Source organism: Maylandia zebra, linkage group LG8 (assembly GCF_041146795.1).
Source record: "Maylandia zebra isolate NMK-2024a linkage group LG8, Mzebra_GT3a, whole genome shotgun sequence".
NCBI classification, from domain to species: domain Eukaryota; kingdom Metazoa; phylum Chordata; class Actinopteri; order Cichliformes; family Cichlidae; genus Maylandia; species Maylandia zebra.
Genome location: NC_135174.1, coordinates 20666309 through 20693592, shown reverse-complemented (window position 1 = coordinate 20693592; position 27284 = coordinate 20666309). Strand labels below are relative to the sequence as shown.

The window sequence follows — 27284 nt, the reverse complement described above, 5'->3', positions numbered from 1 at the left end:
GGCGCATGTGACCTGAATGATTTGTAGAATCGTTTTTGCCAAGAAAATCAGCAATGATTTGATTGTAATTTGAATTTAAATCAAAACGAAATCCTTGTCAAAATGGCTCCATATTTTCTTTAGAGTGTTTAAATTATTTAAACGGCAACTGTTTCCGCTAAACGTAAAGGTAGATTGTCAACTATTTTGCCAGCCTGGGAAAGTCCAAATGAAACCACATGTTCATATGGTTTGGAACTGAATTTCCCGGAGGAACCCACCCGAGGGATTAATAAAGTTTCATCTAATCTCTAATATCAAAGCGCGCATGTAAAGCAGGCGTTACGTGACCATTTTATAACCCTTCTCTCGCCACCATCGACATGCCCCACCTCTCACACGCAGCCTGCTCCTTTTGGGCTTAGCAGGGAAAGTATATGGGTCATGTGTTAGCTCAGGGTGGCACAGTAAATGGCTGTAACAGTTAGCGGTCAGCAGCAACCCCCACCCAACCTTGTTGTTGAGATGGAGCCACCTGCAAACAGCAGCTTGGGGTTGCTAGGTAACCTGTGGCAGAAGATGATTATAGTATGGCGGAGGGCTTGTCTCTCATTAGCACTAAAGTGACTTCTGTTTCTCTGCTCTTCTCTTGATTTTAATTTCTCATTTCCCCGTTGCCCCTCTAGTCCCCCTTCCCCTCACTGGAGGCAACATAGCACCAGCAGCAGAGGCCAGTGGTAGGATAAGACTCCTAGCTCCCTTCACCACATAATGGAAACACTGGCCTCATCTCCCGGTACGCCGCTCTGCTACTTCCTGCTGCCAGACTCTGACTAAGTGTTTCTGGCTCAGAAACCGCAGCCTCCAGCCCGGACTGAGTTAGGGTTGTATTTGTCTAAAGGAATGATTAGAATTTAAATACAGATTTAAATACTGAGTAAGATTACTGGAAAAAAAGAAAGAGGAAAAACACTGATCTTATGAAGTTTGGAATTCTACATCAAGTGGTTTTAAGCTTTTTTACTGGAGGCCTAGATTTCCAAAATAATTTCCATTGTGACCCAGTTCTCATTTTCCACAACTGGTGTGCAATCTAATTGAGAAAAATGTTCTGTTTTTAGACCGCTAACTGAGCCCCCACATTTTATTACAGGGAATTAAAAAGACTTTAGTAACATAATATCTAGCAGCCATGGATGTCTTTAAAAAAAATCATTTCAAGGCTCGTCTTTCAGCGTCTTGGAGCCCTCATGATAAATATGTCTGTGCTTTTAGCAGGGAGAATTATTTTAGATGTGTTTGTGTGTTAGTTTCATTCCAAAAGTATAGTAATCACAAAGCAGAGGTATTTAATTGAATAATATAACCAGCAGATAAACCATGGATACCTGTACAGAACAGTGTCGTATCTATCAGGCTGTAAATTAAATGTTTTTAGATTAGTGGTTAAATTAAATAAGAAAATGTCACTTATGTCGCTAATTTTTGACATGTCGAAGATTTGCAATTAATTAAATAGTTGAAGAAAATCAAATAATTAATCACCAATGAAGAAAATCATTAGTTACAGCCCCAAATCTATCATTACACATATTACACCACAGCAGGAGGTGTGTATGCGTGTGAACATGCATCACATGCATTATTTCCTTTGGCAGGTAAACCCACAACAGCAGCTGCCCCCCTCAAAGAAAATTAATTCATCCCTAAACATCTCACGCGCATGCATTTGCAGCCTGGCAACAGTTAAGCGGCAAGCAGAGGACGCAAGAACTAGGAGGAAAGGAAATGAGGGAGATTAATTAATGGAGGAGTGAGTGAAATTAAGAGCACTCTGCCTCCTGCGGCTCTGACATTACCTCCAATACTCCACAATCCCCTGCCCTTCACTTAACACATTTGTTGAGATTTGGTGCACCGTATGAAAGTCTGTGCTCATGCTTCAGTTCAAATCCTCTGGCTGTTTGCAGTCAGGTGGCCAGCGGCCGCGTTTGCCAAGGCGCCAGGACGTAAACCTGCAGAGAACATGGTAGACCTGCTGAAAATGCTGTTTTACTCCTGCCTGTTGCCTCTGAAAAGGTGTTGCACAGCTGTTAAAACAAGTGAGCTTAGAGAGTGCTTGTCACAGTGGAGGTTAAAGCTTGTTTCCAAGGCTTGCAGTGCCTCTCACTGAGAATGTCTTGTTCCAAAGAGTTAAATTCATGCTGAGATAAAAGATAAATTGGAGGTTGACAGTAAATCGTAATCTTGAGAAAACTGCTGGTGGCTTCAAAGCACAAAATTATTCTAGTTTATGGCACTTTAGAGGGGATTTTTACTACCTTTTCACCCATAATTTGCAAGCCAAAAAGCCTTTAGATCGATGTTAAGTTTTTTAAACCCCGACTATTTGCATAGTTTGTATATAAATGATAGTCACTCCATTCCATCCCTCATTGGTTGATGAAATCCCATTATGAATTCTCAGGACCAGACTTCTTGAATGTACTTTCAAATGTACATTAACTGAAAAATAAGAAGGTTACATGAAAAATACCCCGTAAGGCACCACTCAGGCAGTAAAAAGAGACCCTTTACAAACTGCCGCCACCAGGTGGCGATACCTGTAGATTGAGTAAAAAATTATTCCTATTTTGAACATCTTTTTCATGTCACATTTCAAAATGGCATGAAACCACATTGGCTATCATCTTGTCAATCCCACGTCGGTAGCTAATGGGTGCCAGACCCGTCCCTCCTCATCACATCCATTTTTTGCAACCAAGATGGCGAAACAGAAACCCTCATATCAAGGATGTTACGAAGGAGAAAATTAACTATTGACGTGAAAACTGTCTTTTGAAACAGCCTGTGAACATGTTTATTTTAACACGAGAGTTTATTAGCGCTTTTGAAGCCAGCCTCGAGTGGACACTCGAGGAAGTGGATACTTTCAGGCACTTCTGCGTTGCCCTCATTTTCTAGCCCCGGGCGTTGTTGCCTGGTTACGAGACTATTACTCCCCATCCATTATTGTGACTTAAATATGAAGCTTTAAATTGTCAGATGTATGAACACATCTAAACACACACAATTCTATATTCTACTTAATTTAGATTGGTACAGACTTGTTATAGATGCACAGAGCACAGGGATGCTGTTGAGTATCACCACGGAGAAAAGAGGTGGTGAGAAAGGTGTCATGAACGCATCACCTATCAGAAACGGGTGTTGTGGTGTTGTGCAGCTGACAAACCCAGCGGTTCCGGTCGAGACTGGTTTGATGTACTTGCTGTCAATTTAACACAGAGGGAGTGTTGCCTGTCACCTCCCTGCTTTCCCTGCCTGAATATATCATATCCTCTCCATCAAAATCAACAGTGTAAGAATCAATCTGTCACACAGGAGGACATGCGCGCTTCGGCTTATAGACAGACAGACCAACTGGAATTGAGGGTCGGAATAGAAAATGGAGGAAAAGAAATGACAGTTGAGGTGAAAGAATGACAGAGAAAGGAGGGGCAGTGATTACTGAAAGACAGCTGAGGAATGATAGCAGAGGTCGGGGAGGAATTTATGTGAAAAGGGAGAAAAAGAAAATGAGATGCGCAGTGAGCAAACAGTCACTCAGGGCTAGACATCGGCAGCAAAGAGGAGCTGTCAGAAGATGCTATCATACAGGGAGAGATCTGCGAAAATACAACAGTGCCAACGATACTTTAAAATGTAGCAGAGGAAGAAGTCGACAAGAGGGAGATTAAGAGACTGAGTAAGAGACTGAAAGGTCAGAGGAACCCAGTGGATGATTCATGGAGTTCAGCCTATCTAACTTCTGCCTAAGGGTTTCACACAGCCTGTCAACCACTCCTCTCTCCTACTGCTTCATCTACAGCTTCTCTAACGTGCACACACACTGTGCGCCAATAATTGTTAGATACAAGTACACACTGGTAGGATGAAGCAGGGAGAAGCCATAATCAGTATTTTTCTTCATATCTCTGAATCAGTGACAAGTAACAAGTGGCATTTAGTTTTTAGCCTGTTTTAGGTTATTGTTTTTACTTTAGTGCACATTTGCACCTTGACTCTGAGCAAGAATAAAAGCTCATCAGCAACTAAATACATCTGCTGAATCCTAATGTTGCCACCTATGATAGACTATTTGTTAACAACTTTTATTGATAGTTGTGAGATGTTTTCTTCTGCCCTCTAGTGGACATGTAAGAAAATCTTGAATAGAATAAGCTTGAATAGAGTTTGTGTGATTTTTGGGAAGAAAAATAAGCCAAAGTATTTGGAAATGACTTATTACTGGCCTCTTACATAACTTTCAACAGTCCAAAACCCAGACGTGTTCAGTTTACAATGACATTACAAACAATCCAGTCATTTGTTTCACTCGATCGATCAACCACCATTCGTGGAGTGTTTCTGACACACCCTCGCCAGTTTGGTGTTGATGTTTTTGACCACTGCTGCCCAGTCTTTACCAGCTGCCTCTATTAATATTCAACAAGCTGTCACATACAGATGCGACAGCCAAGCTGGTAAGCCTCACCTTTCCCACCGTCATGTCAGCTGTCTTGAACAGGGAGCCTGATAAGGAGGTAGGAAGCAACGGAGGCGTTTGATGGAAGGCTTGAGATGAGGAGGCGGAGGGAGAGGGGAGGAGGCGGCTGTCTGTATGTCAGGGGAGAAAACATCTCCTCCGCCCTTTGCACCGCAAGAGTGGGGTGGATACGGCCGTTTGCGCCTCCGACCCCAACTCATGGCGCAGATGCCGGCGGTGCCAAAAATAAAGTGCATTAAAACTGGCAGCCAAAGCCTGTTAAGTGATCACCATGACAACAGGCGGAAGGCGCACGGAGACGACATCTTCGCTACAATCCTCCCCCCCTGCCCTAAGAGGCTACACTGCTGGACTGCTCGCTTTCTGTCAGCTGGGCTTTCTCTGCGTCTCTGCTGTCGTTTATGTGTTCCTTCTCCTTTCAGCCTCCTTCTCCCCTGATAAGTCTCCTGGGAGCTCTTTAAGCTAACAGGCAGTGTTTAGTCTGGTTTTATGCTTCCTTGTTTTACATTTTAATTTCACTCTTCTCTGAATCGCTCCTCTTTTTCTTCCCCCCTCCTCCCCTCCCACCTGTTGTTTTTCTCACTGTGCATTTTAACTTGTTTGTGCACACACACATCTCATCTTAAATCTCCTTATCTCACCTATATCGGTCCCAATGCTGTGTGCTGTAATCCCAAAGAGCACTGCCCTAATGAGACCTCCTCCACCTTTGCTCTCCTTTCCCTTTCTCCACCCTGCTCCTTATCGCATGGCGTCATTGTAATCTTCAGGATAACTTTGAGAGCTATGCATACACTAGTGCGTGCACAGAGTGAGGTCATGCATGAGCATCCCGATACAGATCTTAGCAGCAAACCTAGATAAGAAACATGATGTCGTGAAGTCACAGGGAAACATCCGCAGGGGATCTTGTTGTCGGGGTGAATATGGTGACCTGTGCAGTGTTGCGATGCTGTTTCTTAGCAAGGAGCAGTTTTGCTTCTTCTAAAGTCTCTCCGTCCACAGGCCAGCATCTGAGGGAAGCATGAATATTGATGCTCCTCACTTGTTAACATTGTATGAAGCAGGGGCTGGTAATTGTCTGTCTTCGAAGCGCGACACGTCCTCTTCAGTGGGATGTGTGAGAAGGTCGATCCCGCTGGGGAGTTCGGCTTCTCTTGACTCATTTTACTTCAAGTGAGAAAAGTAGCGAGTAAGGAGAGGAGAAAGAGCCGAGCGGCGACAGAAACCCGAGTTACGACACGCACTTTGTCAAGTGTGCCGAAGTGCAGCTGCGAGTCGCTTCCGAGTTTGTTTCAGGCTTGTAGCGTTTTCTCCAATGCTCTTCATTTCAATGATGCATTGCTCTTATGAGGCATTTCTAAAGGTGTCCTCACAGTGTTTCTCTTTTCTTCTTCTTTTTTTTCACCCCTGTTCCACAGCAGCTGGTTCCACTCACACTGCCGTTTTTTAACTGGTAAAAGAGAACGACCAAAGTGTGCGTGTCAGTATGCACACAGGGGAATTTGTTCCCCTTCATATGATTGTGTGAAACTGTCTGCTTGCATTCGCCTATCTGTGTCAGTGTATGTAAATGTTTCTGTGTGCGTTTGAGAGCCAGACCCAGAGGATTCCTGCAAGTGAGCCCGTCTTCTAATCCAGTCTTGAGTAGGCGCATTGATTTATTGAGCAACTTTTGTTAGTTCGGAGAAGCCCCGCTTCCTGCTACATCCTAATCAGCACACACAAGTGCACACATGCATACACACAGCAGATGATTGTTATCTGAGTGTTGATTAACTGAGTGAAGACTGCAATTTAGTGATAGTTACATTTTATATTTTATTTGGATTTCATCTTTCCTGATTTTGAAAGCTACTTTCTTAATACCTTTTCTGTTTAAAATAATCTTTCCTCTTCTTGAATGTATCTCTCCAGGTATTCGGCCTCAAATCATGAACGGGCCCATGCATCCCCGCCCGTTGGTGGCCCTGCTGGACGGGCGTGATTGCACCGTGGAGATGCCCATCCTTAAAGACTTAGCAACCGTTGCCTTCTGTGATGCTCAGTCCACGCAGGAGATCCACGAGAAGGTAGGAAGACGCACGCACCGTAGTTCACTTTCAGTGTCTTCCACATCGCAGCTGAACCTTGATGGAGAGACGGAATTTACCCGTCACTCATATCTCCCTCTTCCTTTTTCTATAGCGCTGATATGTGAAGTGCGTTATATTGGCCTCATACACACCTGCCAGTTAAAATATAGTGGCTTCATTATGATTTAATGTCACTTTGTAGCACTGACTGTAACGCCTATATCAGTGCCATTGTTCTAATAGAGAATCTCGTACAGCGGGGATGCGGTGTAATTACATTGGCTTGTAGAGGCTCTTTATTGCTTTTTATGCAGCGCCGTGGTTACAAAACAATATATGGCCACAGAAATGGGTATCACCCAAGTGCTATCTCTTCATCTGCAGACAGAGTGAGGGCTGCTATATCTTCCATCGCGCTGTTTTTATGAAAATGGGACATATTAAAAAAGAAGCATTTGCATAGAGATCAATTCAATCAAAGACCTTGGGCGGTGAGGAGAAGGGGGGAAAGTGGGTAGCTTTTTGTTTGTTTTAACACTGCCTTATCAGGAAAAACATGATTGTAATGTTCACCTCGCAAGCATATTCAGCAGTTTGCAATAATAACTTGCAGTCTAGATACCCAGAGGGGCGGTATAGATTGAAAATGTCCAATCTCTGCTTTCTGCAGCATGGATGCGAAGATGCAGTGTTGATAACTCTGGGAGTTTCAGTTCAATGTTGTCAGGGCGGACAGCAGCTGCCACACTCCCGTACATATACACTAGACAACAATAAAAATAAAAAAAATCTTATGGAAAAGATTGGCCGAGGATTGAATATGAAAGTTGCCTAAGGTTATGTGAAGTCTTCTACCTGGTAATCCTCTTTTTTCTCAAGTGATAGGGATACAATAAAGCACACAGGCAAATACCAATCAAGATCAAGTTACAATACCACTTCAGTGAGACCAAATCCTGTATGCAGCACCTGCGCTCCAGCATCATAATCCAAGGTCTCTGATCCCTCGTCTTTGTCACAGTCGTCGCGCCTCATAACCACATGTGGCTTGTAAAAGTTGGATGAGAGCCCATATGGCAGGGAGTCAATATTGGCCTATTACTTTGTGCGCCGCCTGACTGTGATCATCCAAAAGAGGTGTTAAGCTTGGGGCTTGCAGCTAATGACTCTTAATGTAACTAAAAGATGATAGATGGAAAAATTATGATACTGTGTTCAGTTAACAGTTCAATCTCTAAAATGCAGGGGGGGGGGGGAGCCATACATTGCGTGTTGTCGACTCGCGTCATTAGTTAAACTGTGAATAGAAAGTCTTCACAATATCAGCAAATGTTTACTATTTTCCATTTATAAGAAACAATAAATTTTCAAAGCAGTAAATCCTTTAATAAACCCTAAATGGGGTTATATAGATATTTATAGCACTTTTCTGTTGTTAAAGTACTTCACCCATTCACATTCACATATTAAATGCTGTGCTTTATCTGTTACACACACACACAAGGATGAATGGGGGCATTTAGGAGGTTCAGGCTCTTGCACGAAAACAGTTTAAGGTGCATACTGGAGGAACCAGGTGTCAGACTAGTTTAGTGGACATACTGGTTAACATCTGTTTATTCTTTGGCACTAAGACATAACTTTTTTTGCTTTCTTGCTGCTATTTCACTATTTAGGTGGGGGACTGGGGTAAATGTGCAAGAAGCCACGTTGCTTTAGATAAGCACTGAGGCTGCAACCAGGAAAACTGGTAACCTCCCTCTGACCTAAGCGGCTGGACCTGGCATGTAGTCTTCTGTAAAATCAGCACATCTCGTGTGGACGGATTTGTTTTAGAAGTATTGAAAGATTTTGTGGAATCGATGCACTGCTAAAGTGGATTTTGAAGGTACAATGGCCAGTGGGGTCAGAGCTTGTTGTGTTATGACATATTTCACAGTATTTTGTGACGCTGTCCTGCAAAATGCTAAGCCACCTTCGTTGTAAGAAGTTTTAAGTAGTCTGTAGTTTTATGAAGCAACAGTTTGAGCAGCACAACATCCCTGCGGATCACTCACGGGATGACTTCATTGCCATAAAGTCCCCCTCCTAGAAGCTAGGAGTGTGCACTACAGTGTGCACATCACCAAATCAAAACTCCCTTGAAACAGTCTATCTTTTGCTCAGCCAGGCTAAATGTGAAGCACGGGCTTTGTGCCTTGTCAGAAAAGTCCAGGCGTCATAAGAAATGATAGATCCTTAAAGCGATAAGGGTTTGGTTACAGTGGAGAGGGGGATGTAGCTGAGGTCAGAGTTTCCATTAACATCAACTACAATCAGGCTAGAAGATTCCTTCCCCCAGCTCAAAAACAACACAAGACCTTCAGGATCAGCGCAGAGGGAGACAATTATGTATGTGTGCATTTTGGCCGGTCGCGCATGTGCGTGTAAGGAGTGTTTTAACCTTGAACTAATATCTGGAAGGCCTGTCCAGGACACTGCTCTAATAAAAGCAGTATGGAAATTCAGAGCTAATCTACTAATCACAGGAAAGCTAATGCAGCTTGGCTGGAGGTGAATGTAGAGCTGTTATTTAGGCGCTGACAGGGGCCGGGGCTGATACGGAAGGGGAATAGTTTAGATCCACATCATAGGCCAGGTCACCTTGTCCACGTTAAGTGGCAGAGGAGCAGCATGAGCAGCATTTCACAGTGATTGTCCCCCCCCCGTCCAAGGTGACAGAATTCAGACTTTTTTGGGAAATGTTTCACTTGGTACATCTTAAGATTGTTTTTATTTATTCTTTTTTATTTAACTTGAATGGATTGCCTTTGGGTAGGTAGATTCAACAACGCCACCATGTGGTTGTTTAAAAGCACAGTTAGTTTTGACCTTTACCTGCTTTAAAATAAGTAACAACCACTTTCACTTACACTTAGCTGACATGCATCTTTAAGCTGGAGTTTGCGCAGCCTAAAATTTTACTCAATGCATGAGTACAGCAGGTAAGAACATTTGGAAGAAATAACCACAAGCTACTAGTCTTGATGCATTCTCAATCATCCAAGTAAGTAAATCTCCAAAAGTTGATTCTGTTCATCTTCTCCCACTGAAAACGCTACATCCAGATGAATAGAATCAACTTTTGGAGACACAAGCTACTAGGGCAAATGCGGGATACATTCCCAGGAATCGGGAAATTTTGAAGCCTGAAATACAGAGCGGTACAGTCTGGGTAGTAAATTAGTTACTTTCTTTGTAATGGGGCTATTTTAATTCTATTATTCTATTTAATTTATAAGGCTTATCCTGCAATCAGTACCTCTCTATCCAGTCACTTATCCAGATCTTGTGTCCGTAAACGCTCTTGGTGCAATTGTGAATACCGTGCAGAACTGAGCCCCCGCAAAACAATATAATGACTGTTTCTACTTCCAGTGCAGGTCTGTTAAATGGACAATGTGTCAGTGTTGCTCGCGGCCATGTGATGTCTGTAGTTCCCCCTCGATGTGAAATCTATAATGTTCACAAATGTCGGAAGTCACGGCAGGCGTGTGATTTTCACAGCATCTCTGAAAGGAATGCGACAGTGTGATTGTCATGAGCTCTTGTATCCCCAAGTGGATTTAATAGCCGTGTTTTGCATGAGCAAACGAGTAAACTGGCCAACGGAAGACACAGATTAAGGAGGGAAAAGCATTTCATTCAGTTGTGTCATGCAAAATTTTATGAATACATGTGTCTGCAGGTGCTTAATGAGGCAGTGGGTGCCATGATGTACCACACCATCACCCTGACCAGAGAGGACCTGGAAAAGTTCAAAGCTCTACGCATCATCATCCGCATCGGCAGCGGCTACGACAACATTGACATAAAGGCTGCTGGAGAGCTGGGTATGAACTCTTTAAATAGCGGCTACTAAATCATAATCATTTTCTTCTCCACATCTGTGCTCGTGTAACAGCCTCTTTTTCTACATCTGAGCAAAGCTCTAATGTGTTTTGTGCTCCTTTGATACGACTATCCTGCGTCGCATTGATTTCTTGTGAGGGAGCAGGTCTGCTGATTTGCTTGTTTGATCGTTTGTTTGCCTGTTAATGACAAACGATACCTCAGGTGCCTGTAATCAGATTTAGGTGAATCTTGAAGGGAAGATTCATCACATCGCAGCGTTAAAATTGGACTGACCATCTAAAAGAAAAGCAGCGATGAAATAGAGCTAATAGTCGTTGTCCCTAAAGCGGACTACTTCGAATACCACGTATACCGTTTCCTTGTTTTTACTGTATGGATTTTTTCTGAATAGTATCAAAGGCTGAATAAATAGTCAGATGAAGTGCAGACATCCCGCTGTGAGCCAGAATGTTCAAAGAGACAGAGTAAAAGACACACGGGGAAGGAGAAGAGTTCAGTTTTCTCCCTGAAACACCACCCAGGCTTATATCAGCAGGCTGGTGGCTCAAAAAGCTCTTACAGTTGACAAAGCTGCCATTTCCCTGCCAATATGAGATACTGTGTCTAACTGCCACCCACTCACCGAAGGCGCTCTGCCTTGCAACACAGGAGTCAAAAGCTATCGTGCCTGGAGAAGGCGGCGCTGATATGACGGCTGTTCTCGGGGAGAAGAAAAAAGGGGCCATTGATTGAGCAGGCTCGGTCTATTTTTTGCTGTCTAGAGACGACTGCGCTGTTATTCCGAGATACAGAGTGAGATGAGGACATTAGGAGGAGAATGAGGGCAGGCAGAAGTGCTTAAGTGTTAGAACAGAGAAAAAAAAGTAGTCTGTGTTGTTGGAGGAAACGGCAAGGTAATACCACAAGGTCAGGCCTGTATATCGGCTGAAAGGAACAAAATTATGAACACTGCACTGGATAAGATCTTGACTTTACATATTTACGTGTGTATCTTCATATTATTATTGACGTTTAGCAGGTGATGTTTGGAATACTGATTACGTTGCCCAAATATAGACCTAATTAAAGATAACCCAAGTTATTAAGGGATCAGTTCACACCATTATCAACTTTTCATGTTTTTCCTCTGGCCTGTCGCGGGGGCAGCAGCCTAAGCAAAGAGGCCCAGACCTCCCTCTCCCCAGCCACCTCCTCCAGCTTATCCGGGGGAATACCAAGGCGTTCCCAGGCCAGCCGAGAGATATAATCTCTCCAGCGTGTCCTGGGTCTGCCCCGGGGCCTCCTCCCGGTGGGACATGCCTGGAACACCTCACCCAGGAGGCGCCCAGGGGGCATCCTTGTCAGATGCCCGAACCACCTCAGCTGGCTCCTTTCGATGTGGAGGAGCAGCGGCTCTACTCTGAGCCCCTCCCGGATGGCCAAACTTCTCACCCTATCTCTAAGGGAGAGGCCAGCCACCCTTCGGAGGAAGCTCATTTCTGCCGCTTGTATCCGCGATCTCGTTCTTTCGGTCACTACCCACAGCTCGTGGCCATAGGTGAGGGTAGGGACGTAGATCGACCGGTAAATTGAGAGCTTCGCTTTTACACTCAGCTCCCTCTTCACCACGACGGACCGGTGCAGCATCCGCATTACTGCAGCTGCAGCCCCAATCCGTCTGTCGATCTCCGGCTCCCTTCTCCCATCACTCGCGAACAAGACCCCGAGATACTTGAACTCCTCCACTTGGGGCAGGAACTCATCCCCGACCCAGAAGATCTACAGAAGATATCACCCCTATATGGGTAAATATAATAAAATATACTTTTGGACCAAAAGCTTCCTTTGAAGTTTTTATAATATATGACCTGTGTTATAGTACATAATATCCATTCACGTATCCATCATCTTCTACTTGTCTAAAGTGAGGTTAGGGGTGGCAGCTGCCTAAGCAGAGTATTCTAGTCGTCCTTATCTCCAGCAACACGTTTCAGTTACTCCTGTGGGATCCTGAGATTCCCAGACTAGGCTAGATGTATAATCTCTCTAGCAGGTTCTGTATGTCCAAGGTCCTCACTCTATCTCCAAGACTGATCCCAGCCACCCTACAAAAGAAACTATTTTCATCTGCTTTTATTCGTGACCTTACTCTTTTGGTCATGACCCAGATCTCATGACCGTAAGCGAGTGTTGGAATGTAGACTGACTGGTACATGAAAAACATCAATCCGGCACACCAAATCCACCGGTCTGTTTCATCCTCGGCTGCAATGCGTGCTGGAGGTCACGCTCCAATGAAGCCGACATATTCTGATGTCATTTTCACACTCCCTTGAGATGCTGACCATGAATATCAGAAATCATAGTGACCCATGTTGGTTTTTTCGCCCTGGACAATAAAATCTCCCTCTGTACTCATATTTCACGTGTCACATACGTCTTTAATGTGCTTTTCAACCCTTCTGCCTTGTGTGTGTTTACTGTTCTATCTTTAGGCATTGCCGTGTGCAACATTCCCTCGGCAGCTGTGGAGGAGACGGCAGACTCGACCTTGTGCCACATCCTCAACCTTTACCGGCGGAACACCTGGCTCTACCAGGCTCTGCGGGAGGGCACGCGAGTCCAGAGCGTGGAGCAAATCCGGGAGGTGGCATCCGGTGCCGCCCGCATACGTGGCGAAACCCTGGGTCTCATCGGTTTTGGTGAATATTCAGTTATTCGCTTTCCTCTTTTAGCCTTTTTCTGGCTCCTTCTCTTGCTTTTTCCTCTTATTTTTATCATGTTTTTTTTTAATTTACTCCCCCTTCCGTTGCTTCCACTTTTGTGCTTTCATATCCTCTCACCACTCAGTGTGCCTTCTGTTTTCCTGCTCTGATAAGGTTATTTTTCACCCTCTGCCCGTCCCACAGATTATCTCAAGGTTGTCTGTTTCGCCTCCCTGCGGGCTGACTTCCTCTCTCTGCCTCACTGTTCTCATCCCACTGCTTTAATGCTCACCATTATATCTCTATTATACTCTCTTCTTCTGTTTTCAACTCTTCTTCTCTGTCACCACGGTCCCTCGACATCTTGCCCTGCCATGATCAGGCCTCATGGCAGACTAGATTCTTCCTCTGTGTGTTTGTGTGTGTGTTCTGACTTGATTCCCTCTCTGCACCTGTTTTAGTGGTGATTGTGTGTGTTTGTGCGTCACTCTGCCCTGTCACAACATCACCGGGCCGACAGATGCTCTGTCTTCTCACAAGCCTTTCCTGAGTGCCACCTTATCTCTCTGTCCACATACACCCCCCCCCCCCCACACACACACAAACACACAACCTCCTTCCTCCTCTACAGGTCCCAGACAGCTGCCTGGACTAACTGTGCCTGAACAGCGGGTCCTGGCAGGGAAGATTTCTCCCCCCTGTCTCTCCCTTCCTCATCCAGTCCTCCCATTTCCAGCCTCCTCTGCTGGTCTTTCTGGCTCAAGCTGTCTCCAAAACAATATCCATTGTCAGTGGGAGGTTGGGGACATCGAAGACCTCTTGGCGTTGGTTTCTAGGACTCTGCATATTCAGCCAGCTGCACAACTGTCGGCAAATACACAGACTGAAAAAAAACCCCTCTAGCTCTGGGGTGACAGTAGACTCGAGGACTTGAAGTACCAAACAACCAACCATTTGATCTTCTTCTCAAAAATAAGTTCAAGCCTTTTAGTTGTGAATTATTCTGTTATTTCTCATATGTAAATGTAACCAAGTAGCTGTGGTCTGCCTATCTACCTCCAGTAAATATCCAGGATAATCCTATCAACTAAATTTGATCTGATAAAAAACTCATTTTCAACTTTGGAATTTGGGGAATATGTTAGTCTGGGAAGAGACATCTAAGATACCTTTAATCAGCATTTTTATATGAATGAAGGCTTAAATGATCATCAGGGTTCAGTGTGATAAGCTTGAAATGCCATTTTAGTTACTAAATGCAAAACAACATTTTTAACACATTATATTCCCCTAAAAATGATATTTTTAAATGTTGCATCTTATACTAAAAGTGATTGCAGACAAGTATAATTACTTTCTCTTGAAACGTCTCAAAGCAAATTCAAAACAAAGAAAATTCCACTTGCATATTTAGCATTTCCAGTTGGTCAAATCAAATTAGCCGTGCAAAGACAGTGTTGATACTGCAGCAGATGCAGATGAGGACCGATGAAAAAATGTTGGAATTCATTACCCAAGTCTAATCCTTCCCACATATTTCTGCAACATTAGCCGATTATGTGTCAAGGAAACATAAAAACTGAATATCCAACCGCCAAAATTATGCTTCCATGTTTTAAGAGACACAATCGCAAGGTAAATAAGGACTTTTTGACAGCCTCTGGTAGTTGCACATTTTTCTATGCTAACTGTACTCACTTAAATTTTTAATTAACAGAATCCCATTACATCCATCTTGAAGTTGCTCACAGTGAAAAGTCTAATCACTCAAACCAGTTTATTTGAGTGATTAGGTTTAGTTCACTCTCACCACTATGATCAGTATCATCTCCACATGAAGCAGGCAGCTGTTTTCAGACGATTGCGCACTACCCGCCTGCGCCAAATTGCACACAGACACAACTGACAAGTATTTGAAAGCTAAAGAGAACAAATAACCGTATTGCACGTTATTGGATTTTGCACTTGTTGCATCTCTTTGCAGAATATGGAAAATATCTCCAGTGATATTGTGATGTCGCCTGGTTCCTTTTGTAAAAACAGAGATAATCTGCCTGCTGTGCACAAGGACTTTTGAAACAATGTTTTTTAAAAAAAAAAACGTTGACCTCTTGGCCAATTGCCACCATGTTTGCCTCTTCACTGTTGGGTGAGACAGGGCTGATTTCAAGAATTGGTGCTTCAGCCTCGTGTTTTACTGCAGAATCTGAAACCTTTGTCAGCAGAAAAATTTGCAATGCAAAGCAAACATCTGCTGCCGAGTCGAGAGTGAAATGACAGAGATCAAAATGTTCAGATCCACCTGAGTGGGTGGCAGACCCCCTGGTTTTCGTTGCATGTGGCATTGATAAGTGTGGGACGGGAGGGCGAGGCTTAGAAATAGAGACGACAGAGGAGCTGACATATTAAAGGAAAAATCCGCACAAAAAAAATACAAATTCTTTTTTTCCCAGTGCAACAAAGTTAGAGGTATTTTTAGATGCCAAAAACTTCAGCTGTTAACTGATCTCATTGTAAATCAAGATTGTGTAGATCTAGTTTCTCTTTAAACCCAGTTCTTTGCAGACATTTTCCAACAATCAGAGAGGGAGAAGAAATCATTGCAGAAGAAGTGATGATCCAACTTTCCACAGCTGCTCCAAAAGGTTTAGTAAATCACATCGTACTGCAGCTGCAGGATGACCTGGTCTGTTTCAAACTGACAAGAAAAATCTTTTTAAAAAATTGATTCCTTTACTGCTGCATCGCTTTTTTAGCTTGCACTTACAGCAGCTCACACCCACGCTCTGTGTTGTGTCAAACGTGGCCTGTGAAAATTAGGAAAAGTAACGTTAGCAGAAAGAAATGGACAGATGAATCACTCGAAGAAAAGTAAAGTGCGCAACTGTGATCATCGCAAAATTTGTAGTTTTATTGTGCGATAGCTGCAGCTATATCTGGGTCTTTAGCATTGCACGTCTCTTATCGGCTGACATTGAAGGAGAAGAAGAGAAGGAGTGATTCTCTTCAGCTGTGGAGTGTAAGAGCAGGATATAATGCTCGATCACAAAGAGGGGACCTTGAGAGTGTAAAGGACCTTATCGATCCTTTTTACGAGCAGCAACATCCACCTCTCCATTACTCTGTCCCTCTCTCTCTCTCAGCTGCTGCTGCAGAGCAGAAACTGGCGTCTCCAGCCAACAGAGTGGAGACTCGCATCCTACACAACAAATGGCTGTGAGAGACAGAGGGAGAGGCTCGAATGCTGCACATTCAGTTTCTGATTCACTGTCTCACAACTTCACCTCACATTGGGCCTCATTCACAAACAGTGTGTTTGCACAAACGTGTGCCTAATCAGCACAAACAAATGTTTTACTCACAAATCCGGGATCCATCCGTGTTTTCGTGCCTGAAGTGGTTGGTGCACGGCAAACGAACGTAGAGCTGCCTCAGACTTAGAAAATATAAACATACATGTTTTAACTAAATGCTTAGCAGGTTAAAACTGACTTAAAACACTTAAAAAACCTTTAATTTATTAAGGCAGTGGCCAATTACATAAAATAAACACAAATCCGTTGCCTTTCATCCTTGCTGGACGTCATCGCCGTCACCTCGCCACTGTTTCAACAATGTCCTACTTACGGATGTTTGTATAATCTGGTCGGTTATTCCTTTTTCCATAAACTTGTATCTTAAGCTTTTTTCTTATATCTAAGTCACGGTCTGTGCGTCAAGGATTTACCGCTTCAGTGATTGCAACCCGAGTCTCTTGGTGTGTCTTTCCAGTTTCCACCTTAGACATTATGTTTCCTCAGTCCACAACTTTTTTTTTGCTTAAGTGACCTTTTTTCTCTTAGAACAGCTTCACAGCTTTCTCTGTGATCCGCCTCTAGGCAAACACGTTTCCTTATATAGAGAAAAATGGGGCCACGGAAGTATGCTGACTGCAAGTAACGTGCGTGCACCTGCTGATTTACAGTGATTCTCTAACGTGCACACGATAGTAAGAGTAAAATTGGCTGCTTTTGCACGATCCACAAACCTGACTTTTGTTTGAGTGCTTATTTTGTGCACAAATTTAAAAGCACACACGGTGAATGAGGCCCTTTGTTTGTTTGTTCTTGTTGTTTTTTAATTTTTTCATCATAGCTCCTTGTCTTCATCGTAAGCCTTTTTTCCCTTAGTGATATTAAAAGTAGCCTTTTTCACAACTTTAATATAATAAAGCCGACATGAAAAGGCTGTTGCAACATGAAAGATGTTCAAGTGACATCCTGTTACTATTAGAAGAATGAAAGGTTTATTTTTTGTGAAGTTTTTTTTAGACATTGGCTTCTTTTTCGCTCATTTTCAGGTCAGAACTTGTACTTGATTATTTTCTCTTTTTTTATCGTTCAAGCATAAAAAAGCACTCAAATCAGGGGATGAGCCAGTGCTCAATTTAGCAAAGAACTCATTTTAAATTGTATCTTTAGGCAGTTTGTCAATAGTATTCTATCACAATAATAAAACCTATTCCCCCCTTTTTTTGGATTGGCAAGGTGGTTTCTGAAGAGCTATAAGACAAAAACTTATATCTCTGCATTGTTTGCAGTGTGTCTTCAAAGGGTTAGAGTGGTGGATGGCTGTGGCTTAGAAGGTTGTGGAGTTCCCATACTAATTGGAAGATTCGTGGTTCAATCCCTGGTCCTCCTCTGCATAATGATATTGTGAGTGCAAGATACTGAACCCAATGAGTTCACTGGAGTGTGAATGTTAGATAGAAAACACTGCGGACGCAATTCTACGTCCTACATCTTTTTTGATACATGTCTACAAACTAGTAGATGGTCTAATACGTCTTGATGCATGCTCAATCATCCAAGTAAGTAAATCCCAATCTGGATGTAGTGTTTTCAGTGGGAGAAACATTTCGTCACTCATCCAAGTGACTTCTTCAGTCTCAGCTGACTGCAGGTTTCCCCAACCTTATAAACAGTGCATTGCACAATGACTGAAACTAACATCACTGAATGAACGATGGGCTGGGAGGTCAGTTCCTTGATCATTAATGTGCAAATTCTCATGACCATTGATCAACAACTGACCTCCCAGCCCATTGTTCAGTGGTGCTAGTTTCAGTCATCGTGCACTCACCCACTGAAAACGCTACATCCAGATGATCAGAATCAACCTTTTGGGATGGTCTCAATGGAAGGGGTGGTTGTCAAGAAGACTTAAGCAAGGGAAACAGAAAAGGCTGAGATATGACAAATTACACAAGAACTGGAAACAGGTCTTATGGTATGATGAACCAAGATGAACCAGTGGTGTTGGGGATCTTGTCAAAATTGATGGTATTATGAACACAGAAATGTACCGTCAAATTTTGGCTACTATGCAATACCATCTGGAAGGCATCTGAGCAGTTTAATTTTGTGACATGACAGTGATCCCGAAACACACTGCCAATTCAGTAAAAGCATACCTGGATAGAAAACACACACAAACCATGGAGCGGTCGGACCTCAACATTACTGAAGCAGTGTGGGATTATTTTGACAGCGAACAGAACAAAAGGCAGCCAACATCCAAAGAAGAGCTTTGAATGTCCTTTAAGAAGCCTGGAGAACTATTTCGGAAGACTACTTAAAGAGTTAATAGTTAACAAGACATGTAAATGATCAGTGAACTGGTATTTAACAGTGCAACTTTTGAACTTGCCTGGCTTTTTCTGGAGAAGACACGCTCTGTTAACGTACGAGAAATCCCTCTGTGTCTTTGAGCACGTTGACAAACTTTATAAACTCTTTGTTTGTGTCCCCAGGTCGTTCGGGCCAGGCGGTTGCAGTGCGAGCCAAGGTTTTCGGCTTCAACGTCATCTTCTACGACCCCTATCTGCAGGACGGCCTGGAGCGCTCGCTGGGCGTCCAGCGCGTCTACACCCTGCAGGACCTGCTCTACCAGAGCGACTGCGTCTCCCTGCACTGCAACCTGAACGAACACAACCATCACCTCATCAACGACTTCACCATCAAACAGGTGCATTACTCAAAACAAACACAGACACGCGTCGCCCGCACACGTGTCACCCAGACAGAGCTGAACATCCCATTGAACAGCTGTGACCTGATGTGGGCTTAATGCGGTGCTATCTAGCAGGTAGACAAGTCGAGATGCTGGTATATTATTACTCTGTCAGCCTAGTGTCTGTCCTAAAGAGCATTATATCTGGCAGAAAGAGAAAGCAGGAAGAAGAAAAAAAGGACTGGAAACAGCAGCAGCCTTCCTGCCTGTACATTCCCTGCTCTTTATCTTAAGCTCCACCAAAGCTGGACACAAATTCATTCCTTTGCTCTGTCAAATGCAATTAGTGCCAGCCCACGGCTACAGCAAATATATCGACTAGGCTGCACAGTGTGAGGGGAAAGTGCTGCTCTCTGAGTCAATAACTGCACTCTGAGGCACTGCCTGGGGTGACACCTGCAGGGCAGCTGAGGAACTGCACAAGCTGGGGACGCATCTTCCTTCTGTCAATATCACCCCGCACTGTGACACACTCTCTCTCTCTCTTTGTCTTGTCCCTCGCGCTCCATTCTTCCTGAGTTACAGTATGTGAGGAGATGAAGAGGAGTGGGTGTAGGGTAATAGCCTAACCCAGTTAACTCTGTGTCTTTTCCAAAGCACAAGATTCTCAGCTGCCTCTTAAGTGCTGCAATGAAAGAACACTTTTCTGTCTTTCCTCACCCAGAATTTGGCAGTGGCTCTTAACGTTTAAAGTGGAAACGTGTGTGTGCATGTTTGTGTATTTTCTGTGTGTCAAAACCACCAAGGCCTAATAAAAGACTGCCTGCCAGCGTAAAGGCTTTTCATGCCCCTGGATTTCAGCTTTTGTCAACATTAAGGGATTACTTTCTTCTGAGCATATTCATTTGATTTTTTTCTTCTTCCTCCCTCATACACTTTTTGTTGTGCCTTATTTTCTCCCCCCCGGTAAGCAGCAAGGGGTGGCGGTGCTACTTCATCTTTCAGCTCATCCCTCGTCCTTCATTTCATCTCCTTGGTTTGAACAAAGCCTGCTCTATATCCCACATCTGACAGCATTTGTCCCAGTTGCCTTTCTGTCTCCTAGATCTTTCAGGTGTCAGGTGAAACAGAGATGTCACCATTTTATTCCTTCTTCTCAATTTATGTCCTGTTTAATATGTCTTAAGACATATAATCCAGATTGATGCTCTCTTTTAGATCAAACACATTCATTTGCCTGCCAGGCTGGCATACACACAAAAGTCCATACATGAGCTGTAAAAAAGCTGGCTTCATCTGTGCCTAGTGTTGACTTGTTTGTGTTTGCATGCCTTTTGCACTACAGATGCGTCAGGGTGCATTCTTGGTCAATACTGCACGGGGAGGTCTGGTGGATGAGAAAGCTCTGGCCCAGGCGTTAAAGGAGGGAAGGATACGCGGAGCTGCCTTAGACGTCCATGAGACCGAGCCCTTCAGGTAAATGCACACATGTGCCAAATCCTGGACAGATATAGGCAAGCAAAGTGATGGGTGTGTAGGAAGGGAAAGACAAAGAAACAGAAAACCTTTAAGAGATAGACAGACAGGCAGGAACAATGGCAGATATAGTTATAATGAGATAAAAGAGAAATCATGTGCTTCTAAAAGGATCCTTCAGGGCCCTGTGTGTAATAGAATTGAGGAGATGGAGAGCTGGATTTATTCTTGTCAGAGCAAGTTAAAAACATTTAAAGGTACAGGTGTATGCTTGAGTTTGAATAGAGGTGCAAAAAGAGGTGAATAATCTCCATTTTTTGGTATCCAAACACAACGATAACCCAAGAAAAGACCATATTTATACAGGATTATTAAAACAGACCTTCTTGGACATTTTTCCTTACGCTTTATTCGTGAGAAAGTGCCAGGGGCAAAGTGGTGAAAGGCCAAAACTAGGTGAAAAGGCATCAGTAAGTGTGTCATAACATGCAATCAGCTAATTAAGAGTGAAAGTGTACAGCTTAATTTGAAGTATAATCAATAAATCTATAATTTCTTCATTTTGGCAAATGAATGAATGAGTTACAAGTACTGCTGAATTGATTTAATAACTATTCAAATGACATCTTGACACTTGTTACTTTTGTTGTCAATTATAAACAAATTAATTCAGTTAAGTACTGGTGATATGAATAATTGGAAAATCTGGTAACAGCTTCATCATGAACTATACTGGTGACACTGGGTAACCAGTCTGAAATAATTGTAAATGAAATAATTTCAGATTTATTTCCCAAAGCTCACCTGTTCCCCTTATGATTTGACACCGTGTTTTAGCTTTGAGCTACGAACTGCTTTCATCAGAAGGCAAACAGCTTGGTACGCGTCCCACTTCTCCACCATCCTAAGATCCGTGTTTTCCGTCTCAGCGGGTAACTGGTGTTGTGTTGTTCACACGTCGGGGGCAGTCAGAGAGTTTGGAGGCTGATTATTTCTGGACAGCTGCTCAGTTGAGTGGCTGCTCAAGAAGGCTGAAACTGAACCCGATGAATCTGGAACTCATGCTCCGCTAACCCAGCATGTCAACGGGGGAGCGTTTCATAACTTTGGACCTCCATCCCATGCGGCATGACACCGATTTCAGGACGCTGCTGACGCGTTGCAAAGCTTACACGCAGAGAACCAGGCTAGGTGTTACAAGGATGATGGAGGGGGAGGAGGGAGTTGATGCTGATCTGTTTTTGTGAGTCTCCTGAGAGGAAAGAGGCTGACAGAAAGGAAGTATCAAAGCAGCAGGAAGAAGATGGTGGCATCTGTGAATAACAGGATCTGACATTTTACCCCACTGGCCATATTTCCAGACAACTGTCATGTAAACTGTACACAAATAGTTTTTAAAGGAAAAGAAATAGTTACAGTATCAGATGGTTTTGATATACAAGAATATGTTTTGTCATTGGCCTCAAAATAAAAATAATTAATTCTACGTTTGTATTTCTTTATAAGTTAATTAGTGAAGCCCTCCACAACATCCGGTACAGCCTGTTATTGATGTTAGTTTTAATATAATTCTGTCATCATGTGCTTGTTGGAGAAAATGTGCATACTGTATTAATTTGACTGTGTGCTGTAGTTTTGCTCAGGGCCCACTGAAAGATGCTCCAAACCTGATCTGCACGCCACACACAGCCTGGTACAGCGAGCAGGCCTCACTGGAAATGAGGGAGGCCGCAGCTACCGAGATCCGAAGAGCCATCACCGGTAAGCCGCCGCGTTTCAATTTTGTTGTCCAACATCCATCGAAACTAAACATCCACGGCTTCATTATGGAGGCCCGCGCCTCGGTGCAGTCTCCCGCGTGACCTGTTGCACGTCTTTTCTTTCCCAGATGTCACATTTCCACTTCAATAGACCCTCGGCAGCCTTTATTAGATCTGGACCTCTTAATTGATGTTATCCTTAGCTTCACGACACAGAGTGGCTCTCGGGGGCTGGCCTTGCCGCCACCCTGGCCAAAAAAAAGAATTTAAAAAACTGATTGTTAAATGGTCCTAATTTGCATTTGTGTATCTAAGCCTGATATGTTTGTCAGTCTGAACTCATTAACACTTTGCATAGCCTGGCCGCTCATGCCCTGTAACAAGTCGTAGCCTTCGAGTGTGTTAGATTTATGCAGCTCTTTTAAGCTGAACGCGTGTCTCGTGACAGGCCGTATCCCTGACAGCCTACGAAACTGCGTCAACAAGGAGTTCTTTGTCACTACGGCACCGTGGGCGGTCATGGATCAGCCAGGCGTTCACCCTGAGCATAATGGCGCTGCCTACAGGTAAGGACTGAAAATACAGCCATTATTTTCATTTTAAGAACAACAGTTTTATCACCTGTGAGCTACACTAAAGTATCATAAACTAGAGCAATTTCCTTCGTTTGCTCCGCCTTTATACAGTTGTAAAAGATGTCTTGATAGATCGGTGGTTTTTATAGGTTAGTTCACCACTCCTGTAGAGCCTAGCATCTCATCCGCTAACGCTTCCCCTTAGCAGCAGAAATAAATTCTGTCCACATTGTCCCACTCTTCGCCATTCTTGATCTCAGCATTTCCACCTCCATGTGCTTCTTTCACGCAGCCAAGTGAACCAAACTCTTCCAGGCGTAACAACCGGCATCCCCCAAGACAAAATTAATGCCTAGATCAGGACCAGGTAAATACGATCATCTGGGGCCAACAGCCTCCGGTTGGAGGTCCTGGATATAAGACCCTCTCACCTCCTGAGCTCACCTGATGTGTGTCCCTCCTGTAGTTCCCCTTCAGCACTTACCTGTTTGAATGAACACAGAATAGAGATGGGTAGCAGTGAATGTGGGTTTTTGAGTGTCACAGAAAGCATGACATGAAACCACTGAGGTGCACTTCCATGGATGGAGTCATGCTTCGTGGTTTCCTTCTTATAGGTATTTGGGAATGTTCTTTCCAGCTATTTTCTCCTTCTCTGGTTGATGGATTTTACTGTGATTTCCACACCCATTTCCCCCCCTAACTAATGTGACATATTAGCTCTTTTCCACCAAACAGTCTCAGGAAGTCTGTGTTTCAGGAAGTATTAAGATAACTGCATAACTGCATTTTTTTAAAACAATAAAGGAAAAATGATGGGAAAGAAAAATATGTGGCTCATTGATAAATAGAACATGTGCTGCTTCTTTCATGAGAGGATTGTGTTTTCTCCTTTTTATATCAAATTATGACCCAATCATCTTTAAATTAGGCACTAAAACTTTACGAGCTATGAGCAGATTATGTGCATTTATAGACCAAACAGTATCTTGCCTTTTTATTTTAAGTACCATAATCTAAGCTGAAGAAACAAATCAATAAGCAAGGCAAGAAATACTTTCCAAAGTATGTTGATTAATGTAATCTCTATAAACAGGAAGATCGCCTGGAGAGTTCATGCTCCACCAATGCCCACGTCCTGTTTTAAGGAATGTGATCCAGATGTACGCCAAAGTTTAATGGATTCTTCTCTACCTCCGCTCCCTCGTTGCTTCTAGCTTTATGAAATTAAAGCCTGGTAGCTTCCGCAACTTGGTTCTGATCTTAGAGAAGTAATTAATGTCTTTTTTAAATTGTTTGATGTGTAAAAAGTTAGTAAACAGCAAAAACTCTTTTTGTCTGGCCATCTGTTGAGTCTCCCTCTCTTTCCCCATCTTGCACCTGTTTCATGTTTAGTCTAATCTGGCTGCATATTTTTCTGGACATATTAAAACGACAAGAAATTCCAATTTTATTCACATTAATTTGGACCTTTCTGAATCTGAAAATTCAGCCTGAAAGCTAAGTAACTCTTAAACACGTTCCTGAAAAGGTGGAAAAGAAGCAGCAGTTTCACTAGATGATGAGGTCTTTGCACAGAATCCTGTCTTTCACGGTTGTACGTGGGGGTTAGGCTCGTGTCGGCACCACTAACCTCTGACCTTTTCCCTCCCCAGATACCCGCCAGGTGTGGTTGGAGTGGCTCCGGGCGGCATCCCAGGGGCTTTAGAGGGCATGGTGCCTGGTGGGGTGCCCATCGCCCACACCTTGCCCTCTGGTACACACCCCTCCCAGGCCCCATCGCCCAACCAGCCCTCTAAACACGGCGACACTAGAGAGCACCTCACCGAGCAATAGCAGCAGAAAGGATACATACGGCAGCATCTCATCCGGCCTGTTGACACTCAGAAACAACCAATCAAAGCAACTGACCAACTGGGACCAAGAGACAGTGAAACGACACAAGCGGCTGCCTGCTAAAAATCCAGCCAGCAACTGGGAACAAAAGAAGTGTTCCGGGAAATTTGTACTTTTAACCCTTTTAGTTTTTACTCTCTGTCTCTTTGGGTTCAGTTACCGACTTTACTCTTTGATGATGATGTATTTTTGTCTTTCTTTGGGACATGCCTATGATTGTGGACACAGAGTCCAGTGTTTTTAGTGCTCCGGGATTACCCGATGAGACTCTGTTCAGCTTCCCCCACCGTACCACCCACCTCAGAGCTCATGGGAAATGTAAGCCCACTTCTAAACACACCAACTGAACAAGAGAAAAAAAAAAAGGAAAAAGAAAAACCTTTGACATCATACGTTACTGGATCGTATGACCCCTGACAGCGCTCCTAATCTTCCCCGCCTCTTCTTCACCCAGCTCCAATCCTCATTGTGTAACAAGTGTGTGTTATTTAGGCCCCCAATTATGCCTCAGAAGAGAATTATTATTAATATTGTTTTTTTCTTTTTATCATCAGTGTGAATGACTAAAAATGGATTATCAGCTTATATATATTTATCAAATTAAAGAAAAAGATTGTTCATCAATTATAGTAATCAAAAGTGGGCTTTAACCCTTTCCTGGCAGTGGTACATTTGACACCTGTCACAGCTGGAGTTCCAGCTTTTCACCACTAGAGGGCACTTGTACACAGTGTGAGAATTTTTGAGTTTTAAGTGTCTCCAACTTACTACTTTTTAAAGCAGTTGGTGATTAACGTAAAGCCATTCATTAAACACGTAACTGCAGCTGAAGCTTTTGAAAAGAAGTTATTTTGTACTTTTAGTTCCTAAAAGCTCAGCGATGCATCCAGTTCTCTCCAGAGAAGCGTCTGATGGCTAACTAATCATAATGGCAGTCTTGTTAGACATGGTGACCCAGTCCCTTCTGTGAGCACATTTCACACTGAAGACAGGAAAGGGTTAAATTCAGCATGGTTTCTTAATGACTCAGGAATAACACTTTTTTTTTGCAGATATTGTTTCTCCTCCCGCCCCTCCCCCCCGCAAAATAATTGTCTATAAAAGGAAAAAAAGAAAACACAAAGACTGATCTGGTTCGTCTGAATATTGAATATTTCTCTCCATCATCCTCTCCATCGTGGTATTTTTATAAAAAGGACACATTCACACATTTTTTTGGTGTTAAAGAGTTTTGAGGAGTCCTGTTAGATTCGTATTGCCTAGTTAAATGTTCCTATAACCATAGTCCTATGTGATCCCCCCTCTCTACCTGCTCCTTAATATTTCCTTTGTTCTAATGAAGGCCAGGTTCTTTGGGGCATCCTGTACTCTGTAAGAGCAATAGCTGAAACTCTTATTTAGTGTCCCAACAATAGCAGAAGAGGCAGCCAGCAGTATGTTTTTGTTTTTAGTGTGAGTATTTGTATTTGTTTCTTGTACAAGGTGAACATTTAGCATTCAGTGCAGTTCAAATAAAAAAAAAAAAGAAAGAGAAAAAAAAAAGATAAAGATACGATTCTGAGAACCAGCCGTCTGTACTGACTTCTTGATTTTCATGTAAAACAAGTTTACTCCCTTGTCATGTACATGCACTGGCCGCTTCATTAGGTACACCTGTTTGTTAACTCAGCAAATGTCACAGCAAGAAAATAATCACATTTAGCCATGTACAGTCAAGATTGGCCTTCAAAGGCCCAGCAGAATGCAGAAGAAAGGTGATTTTAGTAAGTATATCAGTAACTACTGATCTACTGGGAATTTCCCCGTACAGTAGAGAAGAAAGGTGAGTGGCACTTCTCTGGGTGAAAGTGCATTAATCGTGCACGGAGCATGCAGGAGAGCATCTCTGAAAGCGCAACGCATCGAACCTTGAAGCAGGTGGCGTACAACAGCAGAAGATCACATGCGTGCTGTGTCTGTCTGATAAGAACAGGAAGCTGAAGCTACAATTTGAAGATTTGTCAAATTGGACAACAGAAGAAGAAGACTGGAAAAATGTTGCCTGGTTTGCATGTCTTGATTTCTGCTGCAACATTTAGATGATAACACCAAATTCCTAGCATGGATCCATCGTTCCTTGTATCAGTGATGGAGTGATGGGATATTTTCTTGGTACTTTTTGATCCTGTTGGTACCAATTTATTATTGAGTAATGCTGCTGACCATCTCAATCCCTTTCTGACCACAGTATACCCACCTTCTGATGGCCGCTTCCAGCAGGATAACACTATATCACAAAGCTCAAGTCTTCTCAGACTTGTTTCTCAATGTGACAATCTGCTGTGCTTGTCACCAGATCTCACTGCGCACCTTTTCAGATGTGGTAGAATGGGAGAGTCACATCATGGATTAGCATGAACGTGCAG

General features: G+C 43.3%; 1 protein-coding gene across 10 annotated transcripts in view; it reads left to right on the top strand.

Annotated features, from left to right (window-relative positions):
* LOC101467118 (C-terminal-binding protein 2) overlaps positions 1-26446 on the top strand; it is a 94332-nt gene extending 67886 nt beyond the window's left edge. For 9 of the 10 annotated variants that reach the window (XM_012921849.3, XM_012921850.4, XM_076887584.1 and 6 more), the window contains 8 exons: positions 6446-6600; positions 10331-10475; positions 12972-13178; positions 18973-19187; positions 20518-20648; positions 22282-22409; positions 22857-22974; positions 24639-26446. In XM_012921849.3, the coding sequence (XP_012777303.1) occupies positions 6446-6600; positions 10331-10475; positions 12972-13178; positions 18973-19187; positions 20518-20648; positions 22282-22409; positions 22857-22974; positions 24639-24819 (1280 nt within the window). In that variant the 3' untranslated portion in view covers positions 24820-26446. Of the gene's footprint in view, positions 1-6445; positions 6601-10330; positions 10476-12971; positions 13179-18972; positions 19188-20517; positions 20649-22281; positions 22410-22856; positions 22975-23275; positions 23351-24638 lie in introns of all 10 variants that reach the window. The other variant, XM_004561183.3, reaches the window with a different exon arrangement.
* The last annotated feature ends 838 nt before the right edge of the window (positions 26447-27284 follow it).